At 39.7% G+C, this 10714-nt stretch overlaps 3 protein-coding genes across 4 annotated transcripts; 2 read left to right on the top strand and 1 right to left on the bottom strand.

The window, feature by feature from the left end:
- Window positions 1-3974, top strand: rpain (RPA interacting protein). The gene is made up of 7 exons (XM_058383404.1): window positions 1-171; window positions 1450-1626; window positions 1716-1788; window positions 2715-2829; window positions 2906-2969; window positions 3049-3189; window positions 3695-3974. Exons 1-7 carry the CDS (start codon window positions 100-102, stop codon window positions 3722-3724), a joined length of 672 nt encoding a protein of 223 aa, XP_058239387.1. The 5' UTR covers window positions 1-99; the 3' UTR covers window positions 3725-3974.
- Window positions 3975-4125: 151 nt separating this feature from the next.
- Window positions 4126-7813, bottom strand: c1qbp (complement component 1, q subcomponent binding protein). The gene is made up of 6 exons (XM_058383403.1): window positions 7439-7813; window positions 6746-6896; window positions 6137-6224; window positions 5620-5715; window positions 5377-5502; window positions 4126-4653 (listed from the first exon to the last, which is right to left on the bottom strand). Exons 1-6 carry the CDS (start codon window positions 7680-7682, stop codon window positions 4504-4506), a joined length of 855 nt encoding a protein of 284 aa, XP_058239386.1. The 5' UTR covers window positions 7683-7813; the 3' UTR covers window positions 4126-4503.
- An 18-nt stretch (window positions 7814-7831) lies between these two features.
- On the top strand, window positions 7832-10537 carry znhit3 (zinc finger, HIT-type containing 3). Of its 2 annotated transcripts, none has more exons than XM_058383406.1 (5): window positions 7832-8169; window positions 8317-8354; window positions 9036-9101; window positions 9325-9408; window positions 10088-10537. In XM_058383406.1, exons 1-5 carry the CDS (start codon window positions 8102-8104, stop codon window positions 10285-10287), a joined length of 456 nt encoding a protein of 151 aa, XP_058239389.1. In that variant the 5' UTR covers window positions 7832-8101; the 3' UTR covers window positions 10288-10537. The 2 variants fall into 2 exon arrangements, with proteins under 2 accessions (XP_058239389.1, XP_058239390.1); XM_058383407.1 differs by having other exon boundaries at window positions 9328-9408.
- The last annotated feature ends 177 nt before the right edge of the window (window positions 10538-10714 follow it).

Below are 10714 nucleotides of genomic sequence, written 5' to 3' on the forward strand. Positions count from 1 at the left end.
AAAGCCGCGATTGGTGGCGAGCGAAAAGCGGAAGTGGAGCTGGTCAAGTGTTGTTTATAGCAGCTAGCTGTAATTAAAGAAAGTTGGATCTTGTGAATTATGGACGCGTTACAGAGGCACAGGTCACTGTATAAGGGCACAACTCCACCATGGAAGGAAACTTACAGAAAGGTGAGGTTTATTTAATACCTCTGTATGCTGAAGTGACAACGGTAGTTAGGCTGTTGAACTGAACAACACAACACCGGGAAGTGAGGAGTGCGGTTCAGGTTTAATACCAAGTAGCGTGTTGTTTCGTACACAGGTACACTAAAGACGCAGTGAAATAACGGGGTTTAGTGCCCTATGTAGTGCACTATATGGCCAATTGGGTGTCAGCCCCTTTGTGCACTCGGTTACACGGTTTTTTGTGCAGATTTGTTAAAGCATTTAATGCATTTATTTTTACCTCCTAACCTCTAGAAGGATGAAATGTTTTGGAAAGTATAGATGTTTGCTTTTTCTTTAGACATTGTCACGTGTATTGCATTAACCCACAAAAATCAGCCCCCAAGTCATGATTAAGTTTCAAATTAATTATACTGAAAAATATCTATCTATCTATCTATCTATCTATCTATCTGTTTGTATCTATCTATCTGCATGCCTGTCTATCTATCTATCTATCTATCTATCTATCTATCTATCTATCTATCTATCTCTCTGTTTGTATCTGTCTGTATCTATCTATCTGTCTGTCTGTATCTATCTATCCATCTCTATCTGTTTCTATCTATCTATCCATCTCTACCTGTTTCTATCTATCTATCTATCTATCTATCTATCTATCTATCTATCTATCTATCTATCTATCTATCTATCTATCTATCTCTCTGTTTGTATCTGTCTGTATCTATCTATCTGTCTGTCTGTCTGTATCTATCTATCTATCTATCTATCTATCTATCTATCTATCTATCTATCTATCTATCTATCTCTCTGTATCTGTCTGTATCTATCTATCTGTCTGTCTGTATCTATCCATCTCTATCTGTTTCTATCTATCTGTCTGTATCTATCTATCCATCTCTACCTGTTTCTATCTATCTATCTATCTATCTATCTATCTATCTATCTATCTATCTATCTATCTATCTATCTATCTATCTGTATCTATCTATCCATCTCTACCTGTTTCTATCTATCTATCTATCTATCTATCTATCTATCTATCTATCTATCTATCTATCTATCTATCTATCTATCTCTCTGTTTGTATCTATCTATCTATCTATCTATCTATCTATCTATCTATCTATCTATCTATCTATCGTACATTGAGTTCCTGACAACTAAGTGTTTGTTTCATCACTTCCTGTTTGCTTTTGATTTTTTTTCTTTTTCTTTAAATAATGCCATTTAAGTAATAGCTATTCGTCATCTAAATAGTCTAACTGCTCTCTCTGTCAGCGTTGTGTGGAAAGGTTAAAGAACAGCCGGTCGAGGTTATTGGAGAAGTATCGTCAGCTGGGAGACACCACAAAGAGCTCTCTGCTCGTCCAGGAAGTGATGGAGATGGAGTGGAGCGCTTTACAATCAGCCAACCAAAGACTGCCTTCGTTGTGGAAGAAAGACGGCGTCAGTGAGGTACGGGTATTTCAGATCAGTCCTGTACACCTGGACTCGTCGTTGTGATGGAATGTAATCCGTTTATTTTTCTCTGCTTGATTTTACAGATGTACAGAGATATGCAGGAATATGATGAATTGGCTGTTCTGGAGGAAATCCAACAGGAACTCGTATCACAAGGTTACTTTTCTATATGTAGTCCTTTATTTTCTATACACATGGGTTCTTCAAGAAACATTCAGTCTTTTTCATCTTGGTGTCTCTACATCTACGGAATTCAATAAATATTACAGATACATTTATTGTTATACAGAAGTGTATTATATTATGTATGTAAGTATAAGCTAGCTTATGAGCACCAGTCACATGATATTCTCACCCTAAAGCTTTATTTACTAGGCTAAAATAAAATGCAGGTGTAACTTAACTTTAAAAGTAAGACAGTAATCCAAACCATGGGAACTTGAATCCCTGAGCTGGGTGACACTATTGAGCTTTAGTCTTTCATAATGTTTAGTGTCTAGATGTTTAGAACAGAAAAGACTCTAGATGTATACCTACCTCGTACCCTAAGAGATGGTGGGAACAGTCAAGCAGTGCTAGTGGATCAGAGGGAGCATGGTGCAGTGTAAGGAGTAATAAGAGCTTTGAGGTAAGATGGCGCTGGTCCTTTCTTGACTTTGTAGGTAAGCATCAGTGTTTTGAATCTGATGTGTGCCGCTACGGGAAGCCGGTGGAGGGAACGCCGCAGTGGGGTGGGGTGTAAGAACGATGAAAATAAGTCACGCAGCTGCATTTTGGATCATTTGCAGTGGACGAATTGCATTCAGAGGTAGACCTGCACCAGCAGAGAGTAGCAGTAGTCCAGTCTCGAAATGACAAGAGACCGAACAAGCTCCTGAGTAGCCTGTGTGGATAGATCTACCTGAATATGTAATCTGTCTGTTCCGGAGCAGTACTATTTTTATTTTGTACCCAATTATGTTGGAAATGCATAACAACAAGGCAAACATGAATTGTCTGTAATAATAATAATAATAATAATCAGGGATTAATTTGAAATATAGAGGCTGCTTTTTAACATACGAAAAAATCATTTTTTTTAGAACTTGCCATCATTGAGGAATACCACAAAAGTCTGCAGTATGAAGAAAAGTATTTCGACTCTGTCGTGGATGGAATGGAGGAAGAAGAAAAGCTCATCTGCCCTATATGTCATGTGTAAGAGGAGTATCTACGTTAATGCATAAGCTCTTCAATGCTTCTTGTGTGGCTAATGGTGCTTTCTGTATTACAGCAATAACCTGACTGTGACCAGCCATTTTACATCATGTCCATGTGGCCTGTATATCAAAACAGTGGTGAGTCAGTCGTGTTAACAAAACGTCCTACAAGATGTTACTGTTACTGCTGGTTTCACCACTTTCACTGTTCCTACAGGGAAGAAATATAACGGCGGATGTGCTCAAGCATCAGCTTGAGATGAGAGTCACGGAACATCTGGAAGACTGCCTGCAGAACCCCATATTCTCTGTAGCTTCAAACGTGGACGGAGCACCCAACCTTATGATAAGCTGCAAGGTAACAACATGCTTCTAAAGCTACAGATTCATTTATTTTAAAGCACATAATGCACACCAAGGGTCCGAAAGCCATGCACTCTTGTAATTTGGATAAAACGGTTGCATCATTTGAACCGTAATGATGTCACCTTTACTGCTGTAACTATATCTATGTTTGCATCCAAGGATTTGATTCTTTACTAATATAGCTGATAAAAGCACAAAATAAAATTGTCAACATAATTGTTTTAACTTTAGTGCATAAATTTCATGTAGAGATTTCCAAAATAGTTGGACTCCGTCACATAAGGACAGTTATTTTGGAGCCCTATCGTATGTGCAACTCTCCATTCTGACATATAAGATTAAAATGAGAAATCTAGCCAATTTCAATGAATTGTCTCTCCATTTTTAATTTAAGACGTCTCTATTCTCTGGACCATTCCTTTCAACAACATGGAAAGATTTAGACCTTTGGAATAAATGCTAATTATTAAGCATCTCTTATCTGATCTTATCTACAGGTGTGTGATTATCTCGCCATTGTCCTGTGAGCGACTCCGGTACGACGGCCATCGTGTGGTTTTTTTTTTTTTTAGTGTATTTTATTTCTGTAAAATAAAGAGATTATTTAATGTCACAGTTTCTTTTAATGTGCTGCTTATACATGTTTTGTGTCTCATCGACCTTAAGCCTGTAAGCATGCAGTGAGACTGCACTGTGGTGTTTAGGTTGTGATTAGATTAGAGGATGTGTCCAGAATGCAGACAAACCTAGTGTTTGGAGCGGATCATGACTGACAGCCTTGTGTTAAATTTAAACACTGGAATACTGAAGGGTTTTATATATTCTTGCACTACATAAAAACCAAATGATGTACTTGGTCTAAATTTTCTAATAAAAATAACAGGAGATGAGAATCAGATTATTCAGCATTAATAACTGGGAGACAAAATTTGATTTATGAAACATTTATTTTGAGGACACCATCGATTGAAGGTTGTAGATCGAATAAAGAGATGTTTCCTTTAACACTTCCAGATCATTAGGACACTCTCGACCTTTGCACGATTATTCTCTTGCGAAGATAATTCTCAAATGTATCCCTGCCACAATATTCAGCCCAGTTCTGGACTAAATGTTTCCAACTTTGCTTCAATACACCAAGTCCCATAAATTAACAGCTCACCGTTTACATTCAAGACCATATACTACACACTTAATTTATTTCAACGTACAAAATAAAGTATAAAAGATTTGTATCGGGTCTTTACTGTTTCTGTGTATTGGTAATTCCTAGTAGTTGGACAGGGAAAGACTGCACACATTGTGATCATTGGCATTTGATAAAACCGTTGAGGTCTTCCAGGAACTTGATGTACTCCTGATGCTCCAGGGCTGTGCTCAACTCGATCAGCTCATCTGCAAATGTGTTGTCAACACCACGATCAGCCAAGAAGTCCATTAAATGGTCATAAAGCGCCTGTGGAGATCATAAAGATTTATAGCCGTGAGCAGAAGAAAGCTATCCATCCTGCAATATACTATGTCAGAAAAATAAATAAAAATAGATTTCTGAAGTATATGAAAACCATTTGAAGACACTTTTAACTCGGATTCATACAGAAATCACTTATCTATGCAAATACACTATATTGCCAAAAGTTTTGGGATCTTTGAATTCAGGGGTTGGGCTCGGCCCCTTAGTTCCAGTGAAAGGAACTCTTAATGCTTCAGCGTACCAAGACATTTTGGACAACTTCATGCTCCCAACTTTGTGGGAACAGTTTGGGGATGACCCCTTCCTGTTCCAACATGACTGCGCACCAGTGCACAAAGCAAGGTCCATAAAGACATGGATGAGCGAGTTTTTTCTTTTCTTTGCCTATGCCAAACTTGGGGTCAGAGTACAATTTCTGCCATGTAGCATCACCCTGGAGAGGGTAAGAAGTCTTGCTTAAAAGGTCCAATTTATTTATTACTGTTAAACTGTATGGTCAGTGTTATTTTCCATTATTTAATTTCCTCAATGCTGATTCTGCCAAGAAAATGCAGTTCATCCTTTTGACCACTAGATGTCAGCACTGTGTTAAAATACCTGCAATGTTTTCTGCAATACTGCCCCCTTCCTTATGTAGTCCATCACTTTTATAAATGTACATAGTTCTTGATTAAAAATGATTCTACTCTAGATAAGCACACATACCCAGTCCAGAGAGTCTGTGTTAAGGGTGTAGCTTGTCTCCTTCCAGTCCTCCTCTCCTTCAGGCTGGAAACTGACTTCACGGATAGTGAAGATATCGCTCTCCTCCTCTCCTTCACCGTGGCTGATCTGCACACAGGCAAACGGCTTAAAATGTTTCGTCCGATATATAATATAAACAATGCCCACGTGTTGGCCTGAACTGATGGGGTTACAAAAAAAGCAAGAGAGTTTCTAAAGGTTTACCTCATCCTCTGGAAAATGGCAATCGAACACCAGGGAGTTCTTCGCCCCCTGTTTAGTCAACTCAATGACAAAGTTAGGTGTGGAGACGACATCAGGCTAAAAACATAAGAAAGTACAAGTGTTAGGATTGTAGCAACATGTTAGATGAATAAACATTATGAAATACAAAAAAAAATGTTTAACAGTCAACCAAGAAATTATTGTGCCCTTAAGGTTAAGAGGAAAGTCTATACATTTAAGAGGCTTCTCACAATTACAGTTAGAAAAATCATTGAACATCTTTTCCTTTGTGCCCAAATTACACAGTGGTCTTGTTGCCTGTAACATTGTGCAGTTTCTGTAAGCTTGTGCCCATCGTTGCCTCAGGTTCCTGTTCTTGCCTGACAGAAGCAGAACCTGAGAAGTTTTCTTTCTTTTCTTTTAATTTGCTCTAATCTGCTCTCAGACATGCTTCAGCCTCAGTCTAAAATCATTTGTTAGATCCAGAAATGTGAGAGGAAGTGAGAGCGTGTTCTACCTCGTTCTCCTCAGCTTTCTGACCCTGCTCTGGTTCTTCCTCCATGTTCGGGGGAATGCTGTTGTTAACGTTGAATGTGACGGTCACTCTGTGAAACAAATCAGAAAACTCAACCCAACATACACAGATCAGGTATAACATTATGAAAAATGGGCAAGTGTAAGGATTTGAGCGAGTTTGACAAGGGCCAAATTGTGATGGCTAGATGACTGGATCAGGTCTGCAGTGGTCAGTATCTATCAAAAGTGGTCCATGAAAGGAACATTGGTCTGCTGGCAGGCCAAGGCTCATTGGTGCACGTGGGAGCGAAAGGCTGGCACGTGAGGTCTGGATCCAATGGACGAGCTACTGTTGCTCAAATTGCTGAAGAAGTTAATGCTGGTTCTGACAGAAAGGTGTCCGAATACACAGTGCACCACAGTTTATTGTGGATGGGGCTGAATAGCCACAGACCAGTCAGGGTGCTCGTAATGTTATGCCTGGTTGGTGTATATAAATGACTCAAAAGACTGTAGTATTGGCTCAGACGCTTTATATTCAGAAGAGTTGCTTACTAAAGTGGAAGTATGGCATGTAAGGATGTGATGCAAATAATTTCGGCAGACTTACTTCTCTCCGGAGATGGAGCGGGTAAGCTTTGCTTCTGTGCCGTTCAGCTCGAGCTCCCATCCTCCGGACATCTTGGGGAGCGCCTTGCTTTTCTGGATCTTCTTCTCCTCTTTGATTTCTTCGGAGAGAAATTCTACAAACGCTTTGTCACCTGTACGACATTGGGATGCGATTAAGAACATCAGACGGGATCATTTACAAAAAAAAAAATAGAAATAAAGAACATAAAAAGGGTGACGGGGTAGTGAGGAATGAATCAGTTCATGGGTTGGAGGTGGGGTGGGTTTGTCATTCCTGCTTAAACTTTCATCACTCAAGGTCACATGAAGCAAAATGTGCGATTGTGACGTCAGATCCGGTGTACTTTAGGGTACATATATGATTTACAAGAGCATACAATACACATTACTGTTGCTAAGCAACATTACATATTACTCCACTATACAACACGTGACATTAAAGGACAAGCTTAGAGTTATTATAACGTCCGAAACTTTATCTAAGAAAACAGCTGCCCAGTTTGTGGCGCATAAACTATAAATTATACAAGTTGTATATACAATAAAACAGAGCGCGCGCGCTGTTTATTACTGTTATTTTGGCTTCGTTAGCATAACCGGCTAAACAGCTAGCCAGCTATGGATATGTTTAGCTATCCAAGTAATTTTTAAAAGGGAATTACTCTGACTTTACCTTCTGTGTGAAGGCCTCCACAGCCGCAGGACGGGACAGTGTGCTTGGTAGTGAGCAGTCTGTTGTCGTTCTTGCCGCACATCATCCATATCGAGCGCGTGAACGGCCGGATTGTGGCCGAGGTCGGAGCGCAGAGCGCGGATCTGACGAGCGGCTCGGCGGCGTGGCTTACAGACGCACTCGTAGTGGCCTTGTTCGTAAGGCGAGCCGCGATGCTAACAGCGCGTGTTAAGGACTTCAGCATGGCTGCGTTTCTTCTATTCTAATCTGATCTGATCTGATCTGATCTTCCGCTCCTTCTTCTTCTTCTTTCCTCACCGGCGCACAGAATGCGCTAGAAACACGTGCAAGGACACGATAACCTCACGTATAAACTCTGCACCGGAAGAGGTTTCTAGCATTGACGGTGTCCCAAATCTAAACAAATTGATATGAAGTGCACTGGAAACGTCGTTAGTTTATAGTCAAGATAGTGTGCCTATGTAGGGAGAAAGACTGCGTTTGGTACTCAGCCGAGTGAGCGGAACCCTATGGCGAGTAAAGGGACGCGTGTTTGTTTTCAGTGTTTTAATGTTAGACTTTTCGTGAAACTCAATGTTTATAACCTTATCTTTTGCTGACTTTTATGTCCAGACTGTTTTTTGTATATTTGCTTGAGCAGTCATGCAGATTTGTGTAGTGTGCAGCGAGCAAATTCCCAAATACAGATGTCCTGTGTGCAGAATAAGATAGTAAGTAAAGCCTATGATGCAGGCACGTGAATGTATTTCTGATATACTTTTCATCATGTTAAAAAGTTAAAGCAGCTTTAAGGTTTTCTGTGTATAACTGAATGGTTGAAGGTTCACAAATCTGATCGTATGTCCTTTACGTTGCAGCTGTTCATTAGGATGCTTTAAGAAACACAAAAATGAGGGTAAGCCTTGTAAACTTTGTTTCTGAAAGTTTATTTAGTTTCTATATCAGTGCATGTAAAACATATGCATAATTATTTATGAGGTGCCAAAGTGAAGTCTAGTTATATTTCTGTGTTATGTTTCTCATATTAAAGAAATAATTTGGCTAGACATGAATATACTCAAAGTCTCCTTCATTACACTTTATACGCTTTATATTAGAGACTCAAATTTCAGCTTCTTACTTATTAACTCTGTATACTCATACTTCCAGCAAAGATGTTGAGGTTGTCTTTGGGGGTGACAAGGTCAGACAGGATTAGGAACGAGTACATCAGAGGGACGGCTCATGTTGGACGTTTGGGGGACAAAGTTAGGGAGGCCAGATTAAGAAGGTTTGAGGAGGAAGAGTGAGTATATTGGTAGGAGAATGTTGGACATGGAGCTGCCAGGCAGGAGGCAAAGAGGAAGGCCAAAGAGGAGGTATATGGATGTAATATATGAGGATATGAAGCTAGTGGGTGTAAGTGTTGAGGATGCAGAAGATAGGGATAGGTGGAGAGAGATGATTCGCTGTGGCGACCCCTGAAGGGAAAAGCCAAAGGAAGAAGACGACTCATACTTCTAGCACAAAATGGTCATTTCGGTTATTTTAATGAGACGTTTTCAGTCATATTTTTTTGTGTGTGCTGTATTTACAGACTCGTGCCAGCCAGTGAAAGAAGCCCCACCTCCTGCGCCGTGTCCGGATTCCTCTCAGAGTCGGGGTGTGTTTACTTTGTGTTAACATACTACACTGTCTTGGGTTCTAAGTATATTGCTTTACTAAACATAAGTAATATGTTTTCGACTATTATTTTTGCTTGGACTTGAGACTGATTGGCTGTGTTTCAGTACCAGATTTAATGCATCATAGTTGCCACTTTACCCTCACATTTTGCAGGTGCTCTAAGGTACTTTGTTTAGACAAGTGTTTGTTTACTATTTCAGCAGCAGAGCCCTGGACGGATGAGGACCTCCTGGATGAGGACAGTCAGTCTGACCGAGTTCCTCTGCAGAAACTACAGCTATTAGGTACCATGTATATTTGGATCATCAAAGATTTGTAGTAAGCTCAGAATCTAAAGGCAAACAGTAAAAATATCTATTTAACACTGTACATTCAGACGTGATCGTGGTGCCCATTTTTTTCTTGATGCTTCTAGTCTGCCCTTTTCCAGTGAAAGGAAAAAAAACAGAAAGTGCTGAAATGTGTGGTAGTTTAGTGGTTAAGGCGTTGGATGACTGATCAGAAGGTTGTGAGTTTGAATCCTAGGTCCACCAAGCTGCCACTGCTGGGCCCCTGGGCAAGGCCCTTAACCCTCAATTGCTCAGTTGTATAAAATGAGTTAAAATGTACAGAAATGCAATGTAAATGTAAATTACAGAAATGTAAATTTGAGTGTTATTTTCCATCTCTTGATCATAGATCTACAGAAGAATAGGCGTATTGATACCTAATCAGGAAATCCCTCCTGATTCATGTCAAGTCAAGAAGTTTGATTGTCATTTCAACCACATATAGCTGACGCACTACGTAGTGAAATAAAACGTTTCATCAGGACCCTGGTGCTACATAGACAACATATAACTACAAAACAGAAACAACAACACACAGCTAGGGACAGAAAGATTGTCCTAGCTACATAAAGTGCAACCTGTGCAATCTACCGTGTGCAAACATGTTCTAATCGTTCCTTGTCTGTTGTCGTAGGCAAATCTAAGGAACTGATGACTCTGCTGCAGAATCCACACCTGAGGAACCTGATGCTGAGTGTCGATTCAGCCACGGACAAATCCAAAGCCATGAAGCAAGCCATGCAGGAGCCGCTGTTCGTAGAGCTCGCCAACCAGTGCTTACAGACTATCGAGCCGACACAAGTACAAGCTGACGATGAGGATGATGATGACTAGTCAACAGAGTAAGAACATCCACTCAGGCTGGTGCTTGAGGAAGAACAAGATGTAGATGTCTATGCTTCCACTGGTCTCTAGGATCATCATGTCCTAAAATATGGAACTTCACTGGCTCACAGGACTCAAGACTCAAATACTGTTTACTAATAGTGTTTTTCTTTTATTATTATTGTTTTATAATTTTTGGTTAACTGTTTGATTATTCTCCCATTAATATATACTGTAACCGAATATAATGTGATTTTATTTTAGTAACACATTTAATAAAAAAAAAAAAAAAAAAAAAGCATGAGGTGTGTTAAAGAACTGAATGTATCTGAAACAAATACAAAATCCTTAGACATTAGGATTAAACGAATACCTTCTTCCTTAAATCAGTTCCACAACTCCAACGTGCCATATTAAATTTATTAGCTTGTTTACA

The sequence above is a fragment of the Hemibagrus wyckioides genome, linkage group LG28 (genome assembly GCF_019097595.1).
Source record: "Hemibagrus wyckioides isolate EC202008001 linkage group LG28, SWU_Hwy_1.0, whole genome shotgun sequence".
In the NCBI taxonomy this organism is placed as follows: domain Eukaryota; kingdom Metazoa; phylum Chordata; class Actinopteri; order Siluriformes; family Bagridae; genus Hemibagrus; species Hemibagrus wyckioides.